This window comes from Lagenorhynchus albirostris, chromosome 11 (assembly GCF_949774975.1).
Source record: "Lagenorhynchus albirostris chromosome 11, mLagAlb1.1, whole genome shotgun sequence".
Classification (NCBI taxonomy): domain Eukaryota; kingdom Metazoa; phylum Chordata; class Mammalia; order Artiodactyla; family Delphinidae; genus Lagenorhynchus; species Lagenorhynchus albirostris.
Window position 1 is genome coordinate 62,533,551 of NC_083105.1, and position 24,463 is coordinate 62,558,013.

At 41.0% G+C, this 24,463-nt stretch overlaps 1 protein-coding gene and 1 non-coding gene across 3 annotated transcripts in view; both read right to left on the reverse strand.

Moving 5' to 3' along the window:
* DIP2B (disco interacting protein 2 homolog B) overlaps nt 1-24,463 on the reverse strand; it is a 232,750-nt gene that overhangs the window by 108,406 nt on the left and 99,881 nt on the right. Inside the window, exon 2 of one of the 2 annotated variants that reach the window (XM_060166241.1) lies at nt 6,578-6,649. The exons of the other annotated variant lie outside the window; for it this stretch is intronic. Within the exon in view, the coding sequence (XP_060022224.1) occupies nt 6,578-6,649 (72 nt within the window). The remainder of the gene's footprint in view (nt 1-6,577; nt 6,650-24,463) is intronic. 2 annotated transcript variants of the gene reach the window in all.
* TRNAD-GUC (transfer RNA aspartic acid (anticodon GUC)) lies at nt 4,482-4,553 on the reverse strand. The gene has a single exon. It is a non-coding gene; the product is annotated as a tRNA-Asp (tRNA).

A 24,463-nucleotide genomic window follows, 5' to 3' on the forward strand; every position in this document is an offset into this window, starting at 1 on the left:
ATGATTCTCATTTGTGCACCTATCTTTCCTATTTTATAGTATAAATAAACTTGAGGTCAGAGGCTGGTCTTAATTCATCTTTTATCTCCTGCAGTAATTAGCTCTGGGTATTACACTGCAGGCACCCAAAATTTTAGTTAAAATAAAGAAATTAAGATCTTTTCTGTCTCCTCACTTCCACCAATGGGAGTGGGTGGCTGGGAAAAACAAAGACAAAAATGAAGAGATACCAACTTAAAGGATATGGTTAACTGTTAATCTGAGAAGGCTGCTTATTTGTGTATCTCTAAGCCGCAAATATTTTATGCAAAAATTTGTGCCTCTCACAATTTTCATACAATTACATGAGGTCTGTAAGAATAACAGGATCACAGACTATCCTTGAGAGGAGTTACCAGAGTCTTTAGAGAGAGAGGATAAAACTTACAAGGCTTTCTTTTCTTTCATTTTCACTCGGTTATATACACATTTGCACAATCTCAAAGGCAGGACTGAACTCAGAAGACCTGGGACGAAAGGGGTGGGGAACAACTGGCAAGTGCAGCATATGTACATACACTGGAACACTGGTGAGCAAATACTCTACAGCAAAATAGGCAGCAACCACAAAAGGAATCCAAGTTTGGAAAGAACCTTTGGGCCACCAGCACTTCTTACCAAGACAAGCTAGAAAATGCCAACACGTAAGCGTAATCATAAACTGACATGTCTTACCCCTAAAAGGGCAGCAGGTAAGGGCCCAGGGGAAAAATAATGTGGGAACCTAGCCCAGGAAGGAATATATAAAAGGCGAGATCCTATTCTGAAGCAGAAGACAAACACAATTAAATGAAGCGAAAGACAGTAGGACAAAGTCAACGGATGAAGGAAGAAAAACAAATACACAAAGGTCACAAATGATCTCAAATACACAAAGACAGAATGGAATGTGTACATCAATGCCATGAAAAACAGAAGCTGCAGTAATATCCTAAAGCAAAGGATGTGGGTCCAACAGAAGATGCCACCGTTGAACTTCAAGGGCAGTTTTAAATAGCAGAGAGTTGTAAAACAGAGCTGAGGCAGGGCTCGTTCTCAGAACCACCCAAAGGAGGGAGGCCCCCCAGTTTCAACACTTTAATCAGGCTGTGGTAGAGACCATTTGATCGGCTTGTTGGTGAACAACCAGCAAATAAGGTACTGACGTCTTTGAGATCTTTTAGATTGACAGCAATGATCTTGGTACAAGTTTTGAACAATCCTTAAATAGAAATGTTAGTATAAAGAATCCTGATTAAACGTGGCAGAATAACACATCTATCTATCCCCACTCCTTCCTAAAACACCACTAGAATGATAATAAAGGTCTGTAGCAGGACAAAGAAACAATCAGTTCAGGAAGAGACAGCATCAAGAGTTGTCTCTATAAACATAATAATAAAACAATGGATTAACTGTAAAAAAAAAAAAAGAGAGAGAGAAAGAAAGTAAATGTAATCCTAGTAAACCAAGTGACTTAGCTGTGAATAATATTTACATAATCAAAATAATGCAAACACTGAATGCTGACTTAGCAACAACAAAAGTAGTACATTGAACAGACAGCTCACAATGAGTATGAGATGGAAGGTGTGAAGGAAGGGGTAAAGGGAAGGGGAGTGTGTGGTGTCCAGGTGGTTGGGGGAAGAATGTGTAAGAGAGAAAAATTCTAATCTTTTACCTACAGAGGTAAATGCCAGAAGAAACAGTTAAAACAGTTGAAGGAAGCTGTCTCTGGGGAAGAAGAGGACACTGCTTATTTCTGTTGTTGTTACAAACCTCGTAGTAGCATTTGACTCTGTAAAATAGATTCAGTAATCTCATTTAAAAATAAAAATTAAGTAAAGAGGAATGCTAATATTGATATAATGTTGTAATATAATATTGATGAGAATCAATATGTGCGCACAGTCTCTTGAGATTTAGAAGATCTAAATTAAAAGATCTATTGAAGGTAGAGACAAGTTGCCAGGACCAGTCACTCTCCAATCTGTAGAGTAATCTGCTTTCTTCATTATCTGACACTTCCATCTTCACAGATGTTTACGAAAGGAAATATTTCTAAATTCTAAATGTTCCTTCTGTTTAGTTCCACAAACATTTATAGAATTCTACTATGTGCCAGGTACTAATGCTAGAAACTGGGAACATGAAGAAATAATAATAAAAAAAGAATGTTCCTGATTATAAAGACTTTAAGAGTCCAGTAGGGGAATAAGACACATGAACAAACCATAATCTATGGGACAGTCAGAGAGAGCTTTTTATAAATGCAGCGCGGATCATGGGAGTGGGGACTGTTTGTGATAAAGCTGGTCAAGGAAGCCTTCTTAGTGTTAGTTGTAGCTGAGCAAACCCCTAGTAGACTGAGGGAGCAAGTCAGGGGGTCCCAGGCAGTCTTGTCCAATGCCGGCTGCCTCCTGATGTCTTAACAGTACTTGGAGCACAGAAAGCACATAGTAAATATGTGCTGACCTGAGGTTCTGTCAGCAACCCAGGTATCATTAGAATAAACTCTTTTCTATTAAAACTATTTGGAATTAATCAGTTACTTGTATGCAAAACATCTTAAGGATTAGACTACAGGAAGTTGCCTCCCTGCACAAAACCTTCCATTTTCTTCTAAATCCAAGTGTGGCCAAGAGCGACTAATTTACAGAGGAGTTAAGAGTGTATGTGGTTTGAATAATCAATTCTTTGGGCCTTGGCAAAAGAGAGTTAATTTCTGGCCTCTTCTCCTTGCAAAGCTGCTAATAACTGAGGTGTGTGGGAAGCTTTACATCCAGGCTCTCGTAGCTTCCAAGCCACTGAAAGACGTTCTATGGTCATTCCTTTCAAAGAGCATATGGCTCATAACGAGGAGATATGAACCTGCCACATCCTCATTTCTCCCTTGCCTCTCATAGTGAGAGCATCTTGCGGCCCTGAGTATGGTTTTAACCTTTATCAAGATATGAATTTCATACGGCATGCCCTTAAATACCAGATAAAGTTTGGGTTTTGTAGAAACTAAAGAAACAACAATCAGTTCCAATGTTGACAGGTTAAAGTGATTTCCAAGGGTAATTTTGAGACATCAGATTTTTGTCATACAGTAAGTTTAGCATCTAACCCCTGTGATGTTAGTGAACAAAGCTATGTTTATTATTACCCCAAACTGTCCTTACTCAATTTCCACTAGGTATTTTCTTCAACCATGTGTTCTCTTCCATATTTCCCCATTTTCCCTGTTACATTGTTAATTTTTTTCTGAAGGTCCTATTTTAAAGATTTATGTAACATTTGAGAAAAGAAATCTAAAATATATATAAATATGCAACCTAAGGTCACTCCAAGTCAATTCTGTATGGAAAATCACTCACTAAATTTTTAGATAAGCATGTGCATGTAATTGTTCTAGCAGTACAATGCTGCAAGCAGTATTACTTTTTTCTTTCGAGAGAGACTGGTGGAGAATGTTACTTTTATATACTACACTCAAGGAGCCACCCTCACAATGAAGCACACCTCACAACTGGAGGAAATGAAATCTAACAAGGTAACAGAAATAGTTTGAAAGAGGTTGAATCCCTCTAGAAGTAAGTAGGAAACTCCTACTAAAAGTGTTTAAATGACTTTCATTTCATTTAATCCTATATAAAGCATTAATACAATTCAGTAAGTTTAAAATCTGCATTAAATCCAATGCCATTAAAAAAAAATCAAACTAAACGCCTTCTTCAAAATCTACAAAGACATACGGGGTAAAAATGTCAAGGTGTAATCTCTTCTTTTGCTACAGAATCCATACAATATAACCCAGCCCTACAAACAATCCATTTCTGGGAAAGACATGAATAGATTCAAGAAAAAAGGTGGGAAAAGAAAGTGACAAACACAAATTGAGAGACTTTTTACCACTAAGAAAAGTCTCCCTTGAAAAGCTCTAGGGAGACAGGGCATTGGTTCTCCATACCAGCAACCATCACCTGGGAACCTGACAGAAATGCAAATTCTCGAACCCCAACCTGGACCTACTGAATCAGAAACCCTGAGAACAGGGTCCTGCAATTTGTATATGAACAAGTCCTCCAGTGATTCTGATGTAGGCTAAAATGTGAGAACCACTGATATAGAGTGAGATGTCAGGAGGGCTTGAGGTCTTGCCTTGGGAATTCCAACATTTAACACAGGAGAAGGAGCCTGCAAAGATGACTAGGAGCAACATGAAGAGAGGAGTAAGAAAATGACGAGAGTGTCTCAAGAGGCAGAGTGGCAAATAGTAGTGAGATATCACTTATGGCAGCTTCAGAAGGGACTGGAATGGGCTGAGAAGTGAGAAGGTGTTGAGAAAACAGGGACAGTAAATATAGACAGTTCTCAGCAGTCTGATCATAAAGGGGAGACAGACAGGGTAGAGATGGAAGTGGTCGACAAGGGAGGATTTTTTTTTTGGCCATGCCACACAGCTTGCAGGATCTTAGTTCCCCGACCAGGGATCGAACCTGGGCCCCAGCAGTGACAGCACTGAGTCCTAACCACTGGATCACCAGGGAATTCCCAAGGGAGGATTTTTTTAAAAAAGAACAGTAATGAGTATGATGAACTTCTGGGGGAATAATCTGGTTGAGAGGGAGAGAGTGACAGTACAAGAGAGACAGGGAGCTGACTGCAGTGGCATCCCGAGGGGGCAGTGCAGCTGTCTGACTCAGCGGGAGGAGACTTTACTACTTACAGCATTTAGAATTGCTATCCATGGTGATAAGAAAAAGCTGACCAACTTTTTGTTGGTTTTATTACTGCTTCTAAAATTCCTATAGATACTGCACCCCTCACTGCCTGCAGTGGGGTGGCCCACTCCCACTGCCCTGTCCTTGGTGTCACGGGACGATAGTAAAAGGTTTCTGAAAAGGGAGGAGGAGATGGGATCAAAAGCCCAGGTGAAAGGACTGCCCTTGGCTAGGAGGGACAGATCACCTCTTCAACCAGAAGGGAGGAGGTGATAAACATGACGGGCACTGATGTGGTGGGTTTGAAGTCTAATAGCAGGAAGGAGGTGCCATCAAATGGCTTCTATTTCCCCCATGAGGTCACATGCAAGACCATCCCTACTGTGAGATGCTATGTCACATTCTCTTGGCCTGCTGTAACTAAATGTCTGCTTCGTCATATCCATTCTCACTAAGCAACCTTCTATGTGTGATCAAGCTCCTCTCGTAGGTCTGCCCGTGGGGCAAGAATGTGCTGACCACACAGACTTGAATGTGTCTCAGTGGTTTCTCATAGTAAATTGATAAACTGGTTTTTGAACATGATTTGGTTTCTTTGTAGCCTGACAACAGATATGAGACAGATCATGGTCCTTTTTATAGTTACATTCCTTACTGAGTTATTTTCTCAGGATCTGATTGCTTTTGCACAAAGTGACTACAGTAAATCTCTGGGCCTACAGAGGCATGGACCAGATCCATAATTAAGCAGCCAATCAGAGGACTCCCCTTTTCTGTCATGCCTTGCTCAGCAAAAGCTGGCTTTTCATTAGCTGTCACTGGCCTGATTTCCACCTCTTTTCTCTCAATTCATTTCTACATCCATCTGTTCATTAAGATATTTTAAACTGGCTATCACTGAATTGACCTACTAGTTTTTGCAGGGAGGAATTTCCAAGAATAATGCAGGAAATAAAACAAGGACTTCAGTGAAATCGATTGGTATACCACCATTGCTCATTTATTTATTCCATTATCCATTCAACAAATATTTACAGACTATAAACCTTGTGCCAGGCTTGATATTAGAACCATGGGGGATCCAAAGTCCTCAAAGGATTATAATCCAGAAATAAAAGCAATTATTAGTTCCACAAAACACAGTCTTGTGGAAATGGACTCTAACTGACTGCAGGGGGGAAATTAGAAATAAAGAAAAAACTCTTTATAGTAAAAGTGATTAAATAGAAACAGGCTATCAAAGGAAATCCTGGAGGCTGAGTAACTTTAAAAATATGATGACTTAGAAACAGACAGCCTTGCCTAGAGGCAAAGGTTCCAGCAACCCGCCTGGAATTAAGCACAGAAGTGACTCAGAACTTTCTGATATATAAAGAACACGCCAGTCTCTTTGCAGAAGGAATAAGTCAGGCTGTGAAATAGTTTAAAAGTTTATTTAGGGTTCTTACCCCCAAATGCTCAGGGACTGCAATCCTTGGGTTGCCTTGCAAACTAAATCTGTCCCTCCTTCTTATCTTTGCCCCACTTGCTCCTCTCCATTACAGTTCATGCTCAGGCATTTAAAAGATGCAGTTTTTCCATAACCTGGAATTTTCTGCCATTGAATCATGTCAGCTACGCATAGACACACTACCACTCAAGTTCTGTATAAATGATTTGATGACGTTGGGTATTTTAAAAGTGCCTACCACACAGCAGATGCTCAATTAAGATTCATTTCCTCCTTTCCTTCCTTCTGTCTTTTCTCTTCCCTGGTGAGGGAGGGAAAAAACAGGAACCAACAAAAAAGACAGGTCTCCTGTAAGACAGCATTCTTACTGAAAAGGTTTAAACCACTTCTCATTGCCTACCTTGTGTCTGCGGGATGTAAGGAGACAGGAGTTTTGACCTTTTCTTTTCATATCCCTTCTGTGTGATGTCCCCTAAAATAGCAAGAACAGAAACTTAGGTTATGCATTATTCTTACTCTGTGGTTGTTCACTGTAGAAATAAAATTAATTACAGAGTGTTACAGAATTACTACATAGAGAGTAGGAAAAAAATGTATAGTTCTTTGCCAAGGATTTTGCTATGTGTGATTTCCCACAGGATTGGAGCTGACTTCTTGTGGAAAATTGCAGGGTTTGTCCCTACACCAATCTAGCAGAGCAGTATGCTGCATTCCATGTCAGAGATTCCCAAGTTCCTAGGGCACCCCTGTTTCCGTGGTATTTAAGATATACCAAAATGGAACGTGGCAAGGCTGGCAGACAAATGAACTTCTCTCCAAGGTTTCAGTTTGACCAAATGAATGCAATTTACTTGGGAGGTATTCAATTACATTGCTCTACAGAACCACATAAAAATCAAAAGTCCAGTTAAGGGGAGAAGTCAAGGTTCACGCACTGGGATGGGATTTTTGAAATGCACTTTTGCACCCTAGGATCTGTGCTGGAACTTGGAGCTGGAATTCCCATATCCTCTCCACTTGGTTCACTGGTTTGTATTATTTCTATTCATGTATGTCTTTTTCACAAGGTTAAATGAAAAAGTACATATACAATAAATGCAATAAGGATAAAACTGATTAATAGAGGAGAAACTCTGTGGCTGAAGAGTTCAAGAAATATGCTTGGTCCTAAAGAAAGGGTAGAAAATGGATGGGCAGAGAGCATGGTTAAAAGGACCAGGAAATGCAGCAGGAGAACAAAGGGACATTTAAGGGACAGTGAGTAATTCAAAGCTGGGGGAATAAATATATCTGGTGAATAAATATATGTGGTGGGGAGAAAAAAGCCTATTCTGATGGATACAGAGATTTGAAATCATGGGTGATGAACGTTAGATGTGTTGGCCTCAGCATCTGACTGATGGAGCAGATGGCGGAGAGGCAGCAGGGCTCACTGAAAGGCTTAAGCAGGCGAGTAACACTTGCATATCACAGAGTGCAGCAAGTTTACTCTTCCTGAGGAGCGTGGAACCAAGGGTAAAAGCCAGAGAGGCTAGTTCTTGCCCCAGTGCTACTACAGTGATCTGGGCTAGTAGCTTAAATTAAAGATAGAGGTAGAAGGGATGAAAAGAAGTAAATGGATTAAGAGAGACATTAGGGAGGAAGACTAGATAGGATTTGATGACTGGTTCAGTGTAGGATGGAGAAGGTTTTTGGCTTGAGCAACCAGGCAGATGGTCATGATATTCTCTGACAGAGAAATACAGCAAGAAGTGCATGTTTGGTGGGTTGAAGAAGATGAGAGTTGAGCTTAGGAAAGGGCTATGAGACACACAGGAGGAGATGTCCAATCAACAGTTGGCTACATGAATCTAGAACTTCAGAAAGAGATATTGATTTGGAACCATCAGGATATAGTTGAAAAATAAATCGATACAATCTCTGGAATAATTTGGCAATTTCTATCAAAATTCTGATTCACCAACTGCACTTCTAGGAATTTATTCAACGATAAAATTCACAGAGGTGCACAAAGATCAGTATAGGAATATTCCCTGACCCATTCTTTGTCATGGAAAAACTGGAAGGTCTCTAGATGCTTACATTATAGACCATCTGTATCAGTGGCTTTCAACTAGGAATGACTTTGCCCTCCAGGGGACAACTGACAACGTCTGGAGACATTTTTGTCACAACTAGAGGAAGGGATGCTACTAGCATCTAAAAGATAGAGGCCAGGATGCTGCTAAGCATCCCGCAATGCACAGGACAGGCCCACGACAAAGAATTAACCAGTCTCAAATGTCAGTAGTGTTGAGCACACGAAACCCTGATCCACATGATATTATGCAGGTATTCCAAACGTACTGGCACAGGAAGCTCTCTAAAATATATTAAGGGGGGACTCCCCTGGTGGCGCAGTGGTTGAGACTCCACACTCCCAATGCAAGGGGCCCAGGTTCGATCCCTGGTCAGGGAACTGGATCCCACATGTACGCTGTGTCTAAGAGTTCACGTGCCACAACTAAGGAGCTGATGAGCCGCAACTAGGGAGCCCCCTGCCGCAACTAAGGAGCCCACGTGCCACAACTAAGGAGCCCACCTTAAGGAGCCCATGTGCTGCAACTGGGGAACCGGCAAGCCAAAACTTGAAACCTGGCACAACCAAATAACTAACTAAATAAAAATATTAAAAAACTTTTTAAAAATAAAATAAAATATATTAAGGGTAAAAGGCAAGTTGCAGAACAACTAGGTAAAATAGGAACTAATTTTGTAAAAAAAAAAAGGTAATAGAAATGTTTGCATATATAAAGAAAATAGTCTAGAAGGCTACATATATATACATATATTAAATGTTTATCCTTGGGGGAATGAGATTATGGGGGATTTTCATTTGTTTTATATACTTTAACAGAGTTTGATTAAAAAAAAAAAGCCTGAACGACTTGTATAATCTTGACAATAAAGTTTTTTTCATTAAGAATGAATAGTTCTGTAGATATTTATTTGTTAACATAATAAGATGGTCAAATTATATAACAGGAAAAAAGGCAAGATACTAAACAGTTTACACAGTATATTCAATTTCTGGAATAACAACATTTTTGTACATACATGTATATGCACAGAAGAAATTCTGGATTTTTATACACCAAAATATTGAGTGGTTAGTTATGGCCTGCAAGATTATGGATTGGTTTTAGCTTCTTTGCAATTTTGCTTGCCTGTATTTTATAAGTTTTCTACAATGAGCATCCATTATTTCAAGAAACAAACATTTTAAAACTGCAATCATGACTACTTACTAGACTGTACAAATTTAATCACAATGGCCCTTCATCTCTGTTTTCCTTGTGAAGTAAGAAAAACCCACAGTGCATTTTTGGAAATCAAAACCAAGCCTTGTCAAATCAGCAAACTGCAGAGTTTAGGTAATCTCTAATAACACACAAAACTAATAGAGATGTGGGAGCCTACCAAGGAAACATTCCTGAGAAACAGGAAATCATGTCTTTTATTGCAAAAGAAACAAGCATTCTCCTGTCCCATTCCCCACTCACAAGCTCCCCTACCTCCACCACGCACACACACACACACACGCACACACACGCGTGCGCACACACACGCGCGCACACATGCCACTCCCTGAAAAGCACAAAGACCACTTCTGCTGGCTCAGAACACATCTGATAAAGTGAAAGGCCTTTAAAAGCTTTCTTCAGTGTTTAGAGTATCAACCATTCACTGTCGGTAAATGATCGTGGGACAAACTGCTACACTTGGTATCATGGACATTACTCAACAACCAACCATCTCGGGTTTTGAAAAAGGTCAATAAAGAGAGTCTGATTCAGCCATGCCAATTAGCTCCATTTGTTCCATAAACGAGCAAAGACAGTGAAGAGCCCTAGGAGAAGATGCACTGCAAAGAGAAGTGAGGACTATGGTGATATAACTTACAAATGCCCCCTCCCTTTTCTCTGAGTACAAGACCCTGCTCAAAAGTCACCTCCTCTGTGACACTTGCCACCAATTGTTAGTCACTTCCTCCTGGTGCCCCTACAACTCTGCACACACTTCTGTGATAGCACTCAGCACATCACTGGTATTTTAATTATTGGTTTACACATCTATGTCCCTACTAGACTGTGCACTGGAGGGCAGGGCCTGTGTCTTGTTTATCTCTGTAGCCCGCCTGCAGCCCGGCACAATAGACACTTACTGAATGAGTGACTGAATGAATTGGTAAAATGAAGGCAGTGAAAGAACAATAAATCAACGAGACACATGTGCTTGGGTGGAAAACTGGAAATGGGAGAATGAGTGGGGAATGGGTCTTTACATTAGCAGGAGCTGAAACGCCCAGGGAGAGAAATTTAGTGAACCAAAAGTTTACTGAAATTCGACAGCTAGACCTCGAAGGTGGCCAGAAAAGCAAGAGAGGAATAGTACATAAATCACTGGGCACTAAAATCGGAAGGAACTCCCACCAGATAGCGAGGTATCCCTTAGTCAGAGAGCAAGACCAGACAGAAGGAATTCAGTTATCCCACGTAACTGAATTTGTTATCCACATTTCTGTCATTGCCTCCTACAGTCTGTGCTCTTATCACTCTTACCACCTGTAGCTAAGCACTAAAGCAATGCTTTTTTTGCACTAAAAAAATGCTTTTTGCTGCACTAAAGCAATGCTTTCTAAACTTGCCCAATTTTTAAGAATCACCCGAGGAATTTGTAAAAATACAAATTCCCAGGCCCCTCCCATGAAGATGCTGATCCACTAAGCTTGGATTAAGATCCAGATACCTGTGTTTCTAACAAGTTCCTTCCAATGAGTCTCAAAATCAAATCGCTGCACTGAAGAATCCTGTCTGGAGTGTGCTGGACAGTTCTGCTGACTTAATGTGAGAAGGGTGCGTGAGAAGGTTGTCTCGGCGACATGGCCTCCAGGGAGAGCACGGAGCCTCCGGAGCTCACAGATACTAAGTCACACCACAGGCATTCTTACTCACAACAGATTTTTTGCCAGCTGGCATATAAAACAAAAAGGAGTGCCGTAACTATACCTGTATAAAATTTGCATTAAAATGGCATAGAGCTAAGTTAAACCTGTTGTTCAAGTTTTTTGAGAAGTAAACAAATACAGGGAGGATTAGCCTTCCCCTCCCACTAGGGTAACGTATTTCTTCACCCACTTAGTGAACACTCAGAAGAGTAGCCACTTCCAGAGGTCTGCAGCACCCAGCAGGTGTGAAGGCTCCTGGCCTGATGAGACAGGGACCCAAGAGACCAGCCCTGAGCAGTCAGAGACCCACGTGACCCAAGACTGTCTAGATGCTTCAGCACCACCACAGTCTTGAAGAGCCACACCAGACCGATGGAGAGATGGGTGTGTGGGGCAGAACAGAAAGGAAGCGTGTTCCCAACTTCTCTCCTCGCCACCTGGGATCAATGAAAGTGGCTTGGCTCAGGCAGTCCGCAACTCATCTCCCAGCAGAATGACAGAGCGCCTGGGAGGAGGTGGGTGCGAGCCTGCCAGCCAACCCAGCCTCTTAAAGGTCAGCGATGATAGGAGGAATAGTCCCACAAGTCAGTTAGCAGTTCGGGGAGTGTATGTTTACACTGGAGGAGCGGCACCATGCTGTGGTTCAGAACCTAAGAGCTACACACAGCTGCACCTGGAGCACAGCCTTATCACTTCCTGGCTATCTGACTCTAGACAAGTTTCACTTAACCTCTTGATAAGTCTCGGTTTCCATGTCTGCAAAATGGGGAACAGTAATATCTATGTTGCAAAGTTTTTATTTGTGATTAAAAGTACTTAGTGTGGGGACTTCCCTGGTGGCACAGTGATTAAGAATCCACCTCCCAATGCAGGGGACATGGGTTCAAGCCCTGGCCCGGGAAGATCCCACATGCCGCGGAGCAACTAAGCCCGTGCGCCACAACTACTGAGCCTGCGTGCTGCAACTACTGAAGCCCGTGTGCCTAGAGCCCGTGCTCTGCAACAAGAGAAGCCACCGCAATGAGAAGCCCACACACCACAAAAAAGAGTAGCCCCCACTCGCCGCAAGTAAAGAAAGCCTGCACGCAGCAACAAAGACCCAACATAGCCTAAAATAAATAAATTTTAAAAATTAAAAATATAAAAATAAAAGTACTTAGTGTGGGCTCTGGGATATCAAAAGTTCCAATAGCCATAAACATTTACTGAAGGCCTACCCTACTGACTGGGTGGGGCAAGGGCAGGCAGCTATGTTCAGAGAGAGGAGACAAGGCACACAGCATCACTAATACTCCACAATGAAGCGCCATGGACAGGTGCACACCAACTGCAGCGTGGGGCCCAGAAGGGAGTGTCGTGCTCTCTACTTGGGTACCGAAAGAAAGCTCTACAGAGTGGTGACATTGGTCTGGGTCTGGCCTTTCTACTATCAGAGCTATGACATGAACTCCTAATGGCGCAGTCACTTATTGCTTTACTAGTTTTCCTCTGCTGCATGGGTATGGCCGTGTTCGGTAGTTCCTTTATGATTCTCATCTCCCAGAGAGAAGTAGGGCAATGTTAAGTAATTCTCACAGATGACCTTGTGCAGCACCCTGAGCAATTAGGTGCTAAATAAACACAGGGTCTGGGAAATTCTGGAGGGTCACCAAGTCGGATGTAAGTATGGTGTTGTTGGACAAGGCTTACAGCTTGTTGAGAGCAAGGATTACAGCTCTAGCCATAAACTCTTTCTGCTCCGAAGGAAATAAAAAGGTATGTGCCACTGCAGCTCTGCCTCAAAGTCACACCTATTCAGTCAGAGGGGGCAATGGCTGGGGGGATTTGGAAGATGCCACAAAAAAACATTTTTGAGCACTGAATGGATGACACACAGAGTGTTAAGCAAAGATGAATAAAATAGTATCCATGTCTTCAAGAAGTTTCAGGTCTAAAAAAATAACTACAATAAAAGTGACAAGTGCTACATTAGAGATTATGTACAAAGTCTTATGTAAGTATGAAGGAAGTAACGGTGATAAAAGATAATTATAATATTCAATAAGAATAAATAAGTAAACAACAACAACACTTATCAAGGGCTTACTACCTATCAGTCTCTGTTGAAGAGCCTCACAGCAGTCTTATCAGGTGATATTATCATCATTCCCATGTTATAGGATGAGGATGGTGAGGCACAGGAAGTTTAAGCAACTTGCCCGCAGTCATACCTAGTAAGCGCTATGGTCAAGGACTGAACCCAGGCAGACCTGGCTCCAGGGCGCCTCCTCTTAAACACTACACTACATTCATTTTCAGAGAGAAGCTCCAAATTCAGCTTCAGAAACACTAGGAAGACTTCACAGAAGTTGCTCTTGGGTGGGGTCTTGAAGGATGACTTCAGACAGAGAGACACTGAGGGTGAAGACACTATTTCTCAAACCCTCAGCTGTGAAAGAGAGTGGCATGCTTGGAGCAACAGGCGGATATGAGAGCTGTAAATTCAGTCTCCCGCAAACAGGGCAGGACACTGGCCCTACCGCTGCTCCTGCAGGTCCAGCCAAAGGGGAGCATCAACATGGGATCCTCAGAGGCTTGAAGTTTAGGGCTTATATAATCTCATGGGTCATCAATTTACTTCCCCCTTCCTTAAATGCCTCTATATAATGCAGCCACCATTCTAGATTTTCAAAATATTCTGACAATTCATTTAATCTGCCAAAACTCCTCTTCAATATACAGAAAAGGCATGACCTTTATGACAGAACAAGAAACTGAGACATGAAAAGATAAATATCCTTTTTAAGGATACACGGCTAGACTAGAATCTGGGTCTTTGGTCTTATTGTTCTTTGTCCATTGTTCATTTGTAAGTGGCCCCCAAATCAGACACAATAAAAGTATAAAACTAACCTATTGTTCATAAAATGAACAGCATGGGACAAACAATTTTTATGACTCACCCCAAAATATAGATGACTTTCAAGAAGGCATTAAACACCAGCGGCACCACCACTACCACCCTGCCTGCAACAGGGCTCTGGGTGAATTGTCTCTTTTAGCTATTTTTTAAATGAGACAGCCAACTGTAGAAAATGTCCAAGTGCATTAAAAAAACAGTCAGCAAGAAGTGATTACACATCATTACTAAATACTCAGCTAAGGGAGAATGTGGCCTCTCTGTTTTGTTAAGGAGTCATTAGGAGGGAAAGAAATGAGAGACTGAGAAGAAAAAGTTCTAGACTCATCACCTTTAAATCTATACCTGCATCTAAATCCTATTCTATCCTCTACATGTAAACGTTAGACCGGGAAGGTGGGACATGTTGGCTATGACTGGAGATGGGGAGTCGGACTGGGATTTATGGCTATTCGTATGTTAGGAATATAAATACACACATAGAGAGAAAGAGCCAAAATACAGCTGAGAATGTGAATGGGGTCAGTCTTAGCAAAACTGAAAAGGGCAGAGGATTTGGATCATATCCAGGAGACATGGGCCAGAAGACAAAGAAAGTTATCGATCGTTAAATTTTACCATGTTCTCCTTACAATGACAATTCCATTCAATGAATTACATGTACCAGCCACGGGTCCTCCAAATATCCTCCTTCCAGAGGTGATATATAAAGGTTCACAAACATACAAAATAAAGGCTCATCGTCACCGAAAACAATGGCCTTACCCCTTAAGCCAGATATAGAGGCATTTTGGCCTTTGTCTTTTCCTACCTAGTTTTCTTCCCTTATCTGAACTAAAAGGGGCTAAGAGGACTCCAAAGAATTTGAAACCTTGAATTACTTTTAAAACTCTCTGAAGTTTCTTTCTGCACATAGATAAGACTAATCTTATGTTGAAAGGAGGGTGAAAAGATACAATATTTTCATAGTCTAGCAGAAGTAAACCTCTGTTAAAATACTTCAATCTGCCGAAAGATGAGAATTTTTATTTTATCTAATTTTTCTTTTGGAAAAAATCAGTGATTCTAAAGTATTCAACTGGCAGCCTATAAAAGCTACGGTCTTCTCTTCTTTTAACTTTGCTAATCTTACAAAAGATTTTCAAGAAAATTTAACTTCAAGACATTCAAATTTCCATTCTCTGTAGATGTCCTCTCACCTCATTTAGGACAATAACTAGACATTTCCCACATCAAGAACTTGAGAGTAAGCCCAGACTGCTTTCTCCCAAAACTCAAATCATAGAATTGCTCTGGCTGCACCGTTCTGTTTTCTAGGTCAAATATATATGAATTCTTACAGATGGTATTTCACCTAAGGCACCCAGCAAGTTCAAACGAATAAAAAGCAACAGAGTAAAACACTTGAAACACACGGAGAAACCAAACTCTAAGGCTGCTACATCATCAGGCAGCGGCTAAACTAATTCATCTAATGCAAAAGGTATGTTCATGTGTCCATTAGAAAAACTATGTCTGCAAATGAGAGATCTGCTATACAAATGACCTGGATGTTTAACCAGGACAGGAGGAATCTCTGAGATGGTTCAGCCAGTAGAAGCAGCACAGGGTTTAGCAACAGGCAGACCTGGACCTGGGTTTGGACCCTCAATCTGCCATTTACTGGCTCCTGGACAAGTTACTGAACAATTCTGCCTCAGTTTCATAATAGGTAAAATTGGAATAACTCCTACCTTGAGGGCTTATGATGAGTCTTGAATGAGAGAATACATACAAAAGTTCCTGGCACGTAGCACACACTCGACTAGCTGTATTTGACACCACCCCAGCCCCAGTCCCACCCTTAAGTCCTAATATTAACTTTATCCTTAAAAGGGTTATTTAGAAAATTCTGGGTTGGTAGGTTCTCTTTAAAAAAAATAAAAAAATTTAAAAGAGGAGAGAGTGCATTGTCTCTAAAGACACATCATGGCACAGTTCTAGATCCTTAGCAGTAGGAGCCAGTGAAGTTAGTGACTTTGGGTGCTAAGAGTCTAAAAGAAGAAAAACATATCAAAGAGGAAGAACAAATATCTAAACCAGAAACGAGCAGATTAGTTCAAATAAATATATATAAATGTCTGTAAATAAAACTGTGCCATTATGCACAAAACAGGATGACATGCATCTGACTATGGATGTTGTAGTTTTAATTTAGGGCTAAAACTGCAAATGCCTCGAGTGGGTGGGGAATGGGAAAAAAAAAAAAAAGAAAAAGAGAAAACAGGTAATTTTCTTTACAGCTTCTTTTTTCCCTGATTTTTATCTTTAATTTTCCTCAGAAAATTAGAAAACCATTTCTTACAAGGACAGCTAGGTATATGCAATTACTCTGCCTTTATTCTAGCATCGATCAGAATAATTTTTTTAAACTAGGCAATATGTAATGACATCTATACCATTCATCGAATCTGAATTGAACAGTGCATGGTGCCAGGCAATCTTTGTCAATGGTGCAGATGAAATTAACAACGAATCGAAAATCTGAGTATGTCCTCTCTCAAGTACAGAAATAAAGTGAAAATTTTTAAACACAGGAAGAATTTTGTTGGTAGCTAGTTCATACTGCTCTGGAAACCAAAGATGCTCAGGGAAAAATATAAGTAGGGAGAATACCACCACTGTTGTAGTATGTGGATCACAAAATAAGCAACTTGTTTGATCTCAGATTCCAGGTGTCAGAAGACTTATGTTTTCTTCTCTGTTTTGCTCCAAACTAGGTCTCTAATCCTGGGCAAGCCACTATACTTCTCTGGGCCTCGGTTTCCATATATGTAGAAATAAGGATCAAATGAGCTCTAAGGCTGCTTTTGGTCAATGTTTGATGAATGCCACTTGCCTGGCACTGCTATGTGTGACAAGGCAAAAACCAAGGGAAGGGGCTTCCCTGGTGACGCAGTGGTTGAGAGTCCGCCTGCCGATGCACGGGACACGGGTTTGTGCCCCGGTCCGGGAAGATCCCACATGCCATGGAGCGGCTGGGCCCGTGAGCCATGGCCGCTGAGCCTGCACGTCCGGAGCCTGTGCTCCGCAACGGGAGAGGCCACAACAGTGAGAGGCCCGCGTACGGCAAAAAAAAATGAGCTCTGGGTAAGATATATACATTCTCTCCATCACTGTAGAAGGTGGGAGCTGAAAGCTTGGGTGTGAATGATATCATCAGAGGGAGTACAGTGTGAAAAGAGAAGAAGGCCAGAAAAGAAATCCTAGAGAAAACTAACATTTAAAGAATGGGCAGAGTTAAAAGAGATGATACTGGGACACAGCAGGGAGACCAGGAGGGCACAGGGGGACGGAGGAGAGAAGAGGGAGAGGGAAAGCGAGAAGGAGATGATGAATAATGTACACTGTCACAAATGTAAAATCAGAATCGAAAAGCACCAGCTAGATTTGGCAGCTAGATCGCCAGTGGCCCAGTTAAGAACAGTTTTAAAGGAACTTGAGGAAGAAGACAGATTATTTACAGTACTAAAGCGTAGATAAGTGGTAATATGAGAGTAACAGATTTTTTTTCTTTCAATATGTTTTGTTATAAAGTGAACAAGATATGGGGCAGTATCTACAGAAGGCTACAGAGTCAAGGAGAATGAGTCTTCTTTTCTTTCTCTTGAAGATGGACAAATTTATGTATTATAGAGAAAGAGCTATTAGAAAGAGGGTGAAACACTGATTCAACCAACAAAAACTAAGAACTTGCTACCTGCAAAGCACTACTTTAGAGGTACAGAACAGAAGAGGATGGACTTGGTCCCAAAATTTATAGTCATGGTCATGAGTTTTCCAGCACAGAGATATCCTTATAATGACAATCATATAATGAATGGCTTAAATACAAGTTTGATAAGGGCTGCACAGAAGTTGTCCAGGGGCTGAGAGGGCTCTGACAGACGTCAGCAGGCACGTTGCTCAGCACAAACCTGCAGACAGTTTCTGGGCAGCTAGCTGGGTAAGGCTGTTCTGAGGAAGTGGGTGACGTTTAAACTGAGACCTTAAAAAAAAAATGAATACATTAATTATTTTGAAAACGACACAGAAGCTGGGGGCAGGGGCAGTGGGCCTGCAGTAGTGCTAAGCACATCCCCTGAGAAGACCTTGAGGGGGACACGTCTGGGAGGGAGCACAGCTGAAAGCCAGTGCGGCCAGTGGGGTGAGATGAGGTAGGGGAGGCAGCAGGGGCCCAGATCCTGCAGGGTCCTGGAGACCATGCAAAGGTTTAGGGATTTCATTATAAATGAGAGAGAAAGCCTTTGAAGGGCTTTAAGCAGGAGAGTAACATGATGAAACAGAGCCAGGGAACAAGGCAACTGACAAGGGCTGAAGTTCCTGAAAGGATTAGAGGGAATAAGATCCAGAGCTGGGGGTAGGGGTACCTCATGGGTCAACCTATGCTGGGAATGTGGTCTGTGTCCTTGATCTGTGAGTGCTTCCTGGGTGTGGAACCGTTTATCCTCAGCCCTTGGGCTGCCTGACAGAGCTTAGAGAAGCTGGGAACCCTGGAGCAGTCACCTCAAGCAGGCAAACAGCCTTTTTAATCCCACTGTCCTGAGCAAATATTATCATTTTCTGTGTCTGTCAGGATGCATGAAAGATTGGAAGTGCTGTAGGACTTCAATGATATCCCTTTCTCGGAGAAAGGAGATAAGGATGGATAAGGCAGTACAGTTGCTGAGGGAGCCCTGGGGGCGGGGGTGGGATGGGGGGCAGAAGACAAAGGGACTCTGGTCAGATGACCTCTAAATTTCTTTCTGCATAGGCATCAGAGTAAAGGTTTTTGATCTATTTTCCCCCTACTTTCATTTAGTACTTACCTCATGCCAGGTACCATTCATCAAAACATTCACCATGTAGGGACTTCCTTGGTAGCGCAGTGGTTAAGACTCCGCGCTCCCAATTCAGGGGACCCGCGGTCGATCCCTGGCCAGGGAACTAGATCACACATGCATGCCACAACTAAGAGTTTGCATGCCACAACTAAGGAGCCCACCTGCTGCAACTAAAGGGCCCATGTGCCGCAACTAAGGAGCCAGCAAGCCACAACTAAGGAGCCCACCTGTTGCAACTAAGACCTGGCACAACCAACCAAATAAATAAATAAATAAACAAACAAACATTCACATGTGTTAACTCACTTAATCTTCAAAACAATCCCATAAGTGGTATTATTATTAGTCCCAGTTTTCAGGTGACAAAGTGAGGCACAGGGAGATTAAGTTACCTTCACAGGACACACTACTGTGAGAGAGCCAGCTTCAAACTAGACGGTCTGGCTCCAGGGTCCAAGCTCTTAACCACTACTCAACACTGCCTTGCTAAGGCTCTTTGCTAAGAGGGACCAAAGAGCTGGAAGAGAGGGTTTTGGTAAAGATATTGAGTTGCCACTATAAGAATAGGAGGTAAAGCAGGAACTAACACACCATCGTAAAGCAATTATACTCCAATAAAGATGTTAAAAAAAAAGAATAGGAGGCACATACTCTGAAGTTGATATAGTGTGTAGTCCCAGCTCTGCCAGTTGTGTCTGAAAAAAGTTAATCTCTCTAAACCTCAATTTCCTCAGCTATAAAACAAAGATAATAGAATATACACTTTGTGAGGATTAAAGCGATAATACGTGCAAAGTTCTTAGTTCCTAGCACTTAATAACATCTGCTACTCTAATGGCAGAGGGGGTTAACTAAAGAGATGAGAGTGTGTCAGGCACTGACGAGAGTCCAGGGAGAGAGGAGAAAAGGAACTTTTAGTGACACCAATTTCCAGTTTTGTGATTTTCTCCAGTAACCTCTGGGAGAAGGCTGATGGTCTGAATAACTGAGAGCTGGGTTTTAACAAGAAAGGGGAATGGAAGGGAAGGAGGATGATGGGACCCAGGCTAGCAAGTATTTATTAACGATCAATCAATAATAAATACTCGTTGAATAAATGATTTGTAATACTATCAACCTAACTTCTATAACTTTTTAAAGTTTCTATGGGGAAAGCACTCAATTCACCTTGAGATAGCAGAATACATCACCCTCCAGAAGAAATAATAGGATTCCAAAAGGAGAGAGTACCGAAAGGAATTAGAGAAGGGAGATCAGGAAGGTATATAAAGGTTCACTGCTAGGCTAATTCTCCTTTCCCACCCCCCATACCTGTTTTTCATTTCTCACTTTGAACCTACTAAACACCAAAAAACAACACCAAAAAACAACAACCAAAAAACAAAAAAAACGATTAAAGACAAAAACCATGAAAAAAGTGATAAGGAAGACTAAAGATTAGTTTATGTTGTAGAAGAAACACTAAAAATTGAAATGTTCTTTGGCATTTCTGCCTAAAAGGCCTGGGGGGCAGGGGCAGAGTCAATAAATGAAGAGATAATTGCTGGTGCAGGGAGCAGCTTTGTGGGAATTGGTAGAAACTGAGAAGGGGATCAGGTTTGGTGAAAGAGTGACTGAGGGATGGGTTACTAGAGGAAGGGAGAGGATAAAGCTATCAGAAGAGGAAAAGGGAGTTCCTAAATCCAACGGGGTCCATCCTGAATCAGACTTCCATAAAAGATGGCCAGATGCTGCTGCCAGTTCCTCTTTCTACCATGGCAAAATTTAAAAGAACTAGCTGGTGGTCACTATTTTTAAAGATTAAATAAAAACAACCCACACCCCTCAATGCAGCCTCAACAAAAAGAATAAATGTTAAATGTTAATAATACTCTCAGGAATAGAGGCTCCCTGAGCAAAAGCAAAAAGAATAAAAATGATCTTGCAGCTACACAATTGGTAATAGAAAGCTGCCCGTGGCTTTTCACTGGCCCAGGAGATAATATCCTTAGCAGGTAAAAAAAAAAGTAGAGTGAAAGAAAGAAATGGGATAAAAACGGCTTAAGGATTTTTACAAATGACTTGTAATTTTGTATACACCATTCACCAGTGTTTAGGAGCTGTAACTTTCGGTTTGGCTGACAAAGAATGGTTTCTTTCTTTCTGTAATGTGTGTGTCTCTTGTTTCCCTGGAGATATTTAAATCTCCAATACCATTACCTAAAAAATCTACTTCTTTCCCGCAGTTTCACTTGGAGAAAAAAACAACAACAAATTCCTTCCTAAAATAGCAAAGACAACAATGCGAGGAATAATACTTCAGAGTCTGAACAGATATTTCCTGTACTTCACTTGAGGTACTAATCACAATCAAAATTAGGAATTAAAAGGAAAAAAACACCACTACTGACACTTATCCTCAGTAACAACAAAATACCCAGTATACCATTCTTGCCCTACCCTCATCACCCCCCCAAAACAAGACACTGCTTGCTACATGTCTGAATATTACAAAAATAAACTTTGAGAGCTGTCAATACATGGAAATGTGAATATTAAGCAGGATAAACATTCATCATAATAACAGTAGTGTAAGTAATGAGAAAAGCTACTGTTCTAGAATAAAAGCTAGAAATAATCAAAAGTTGGATTTGTTTAATTAGTAGCTGTATACTTAGAATTTTTTTAAAACTTTACTATTAAAATTCTTTCATTCAAAATATTTTGTTGAGACTTCCCTGGTGGTGCAGTGGTTAAGAATCCGCCTGCCAATGCAGGGGACACGGGTTCGAGCCCTGGTCCGGGAAGATCCCACATGCCGCCGAGCAACTAAGCCCGTGCACCACAACTACTGAACCTGCGCTCTAGAGCCTGTGAGCCACAACTACTGAGCCCGTGTGCCACAACTACTGAAGCCTGCGCACCTAGAGCCTGTGCTCGGCAACAAAAAAAGCCACCGCAATGAGAAGCCCGTGCACTGCAACGAAGAGTAGCCCCCGCTCGCCCCAACTAGAGAAACCCCACGCACAGCAACAAAGACCCAACGCAGCCAAAAATAAATAAATAAAATAAATAAATTTTTAAAATATATATATTTTGTCATTGTGAATTTGAAATACTATTTCTTTATTACCTTTCCCATTTGAAGTGTTTTTGCAATGTAGTTTTTTCAGAATGCAATTTTGATATTTTAACAGAACATGAAAGGTGAGGAAACAGTATAAAAAACCAAGTATAAAAGAAAGAAAAGCCAAGCATAAGCAGTTTGTGTGCCAAGGAGTTTAAAGACAGACAAGTGCCCCCACCAACTCTTCTTTTCTTCTCCAGAAGAGAATTTTTAGCTGGGTAAAACAACCCTCAGGATAAAAACCACATTTCGCGGTCCCCTCACAGCTAGGTGTGGTCAAATAACTAAGTTCTGGCCAATGTCGTCCAGACAGAAAGAATGTGTGCAACTTCCAGGTCCTGCTCTTTAAGGGAAAAAGCACGTCCTCCCTTTTTCTCCCTTCCTGACAGCTGAAATGGGACTGTGGTGAGCAGTCATCTTGGACACGGGCTGACGGCCAGATCCAAGGATGGTGAAGTTCAGGACAGAAAGAGCCCAGAGACTGACGACCTCATGGAGCAGAGTGGCCACACTAGTGCAGACTATTACATAACACAGAAATCAACTTCTATTGGGTTTAAGTACCTGTTATTTGGTATCTCTGTTACATACAGTCAAACCCATAATTCGACAAATATATAGTAAATGAAGTGATTTCCAGTCTGTGGCAGCAAATAATTGCTGCTACTTGTGTCCCCACCAGAAGCACAAACCATGGCACTAAAACTGTTAAAAGCTAATTTAACTGTTGCATAGGTGAGACATACCCTCATCAACTTCTCCCTGTTAATCCTCTTGATAAATCTTTTTTCACAACCAGTTTTATGTAAATGTGATTTTGATCCAGGCTGAATTCTTATAAAGTAAATCTGGTTTACTTATCTGAAATCAAAATATTGCACAGCAACTCTTTGTAAAATTATCTAAGAACACACATTAAGAGTCTTGAACTGGGCGCATCAATACACTGTGCACGTTAAATATTTCTGATAGATGCCGTTTCCATGAAAGGTTTTTAGCACAATCAGGATGGCATTTCTACACTGTGCTTGTGTTTATTTTTATTCTTAAAGTTAAAACAGCAATCATTTGATATGCTGAGCTCCCCATCAAAATATTACCTAAATAAACTCCCAGTTAAAAATAGATGCTTGAACACAAATTCCAATTACCAATTTGCCAACTGTTGAAGGACTACAGCCTGGAAATAAGCAAGCTGTTTGAGGAATGATGTTTTCAGACTAAGAGCTTGCTATACCAGAGCCATTAGTAATCCAGGAAATTCTCTGAGATTCAACAAGAGCAACTCGGCTTTTACTGATAACACTCAATCATGCTTCAGTGTAAGACTGCGTTTGAACAAAAACCCCTCACCTTAGCCAAAAGATTTTAAAACTACCTAATATATAGCTAATAGACATAGAGCAATAAGCATATAGCTACTACTGAAAAAAAAAGCTGTCAAGTAAAGGAAGAAAGATAAATCATTGGAAAGAACTGATGTGATGAAAAGAAGTAATGAGATTATCATTTAAAAAATTGTTTTTAATGTTTAAAATTTTTTGGATATTCCATGTCTGTGTGACGCTCCAAAAGTCAAACAGATCTAGGTTGTAAGCCTAGCTCATCACTTATCAGCTTTGTCTCTTTGGACCAATTACTTAAGTTTCCTGGGTCCTTGTTTTTTCCATCTGTAAAATAAGGAAACCTGTACTTGTCTCACAGGACTGTTAACAGGATTGGGAATGCACACAAAGCTCCTAGCAGTGTGCTTAGTTCAGAGCAGACAATCAATAAATGCTACTTCCCCTCTCCACCCACTCTGCCCCTGCCACCAAACACCAAAATCTCAGAACAAATTTCAAATGAAAGGGTTCTAGGTGGATTGTATGCCTTTTTGCAATGAGTGATATTTATGTTGGAGATCAGCTAAAAACACTTCCCTGGATGAAACCATACATTCACACAAAAATTTGCACATGCATGTTGATAGCATTATTCACAACCAAACAGTAGAAACAATTCAAATGTCCAACAACTAACGAATGGATAAACAAAATATGGTATGTCCAAACCCAGAATATTATCCAGCAATAAAAAGGAATAAAGTACTGGTACATGTTACAACATGGATGGCCTTGAAAACATTATGTTAAGTGAAAGAAGCCAGTCACAAAAGACTGAATTTTGTATGATTCCATTTACATGAAATGTCCAGAAGAGTCAAATCCATAGAGGTAGAAAGTAGAAGGGGTGGAGTGGATGGAAAGTGACAGCTGATGGGTATGGGGTTTCCTTTGGGGGTGATGAAAGTGCTTTAAAACTAGATTGTAATGATGGTTGCACAACACTGAACTTACTAAAAAACACTGAATTACATACTTTAAATGGGTAAATTATGTGGCATGTGAATTATACCTCAATGAAGCTTTAAAAAAACCTCACTGTGGGGC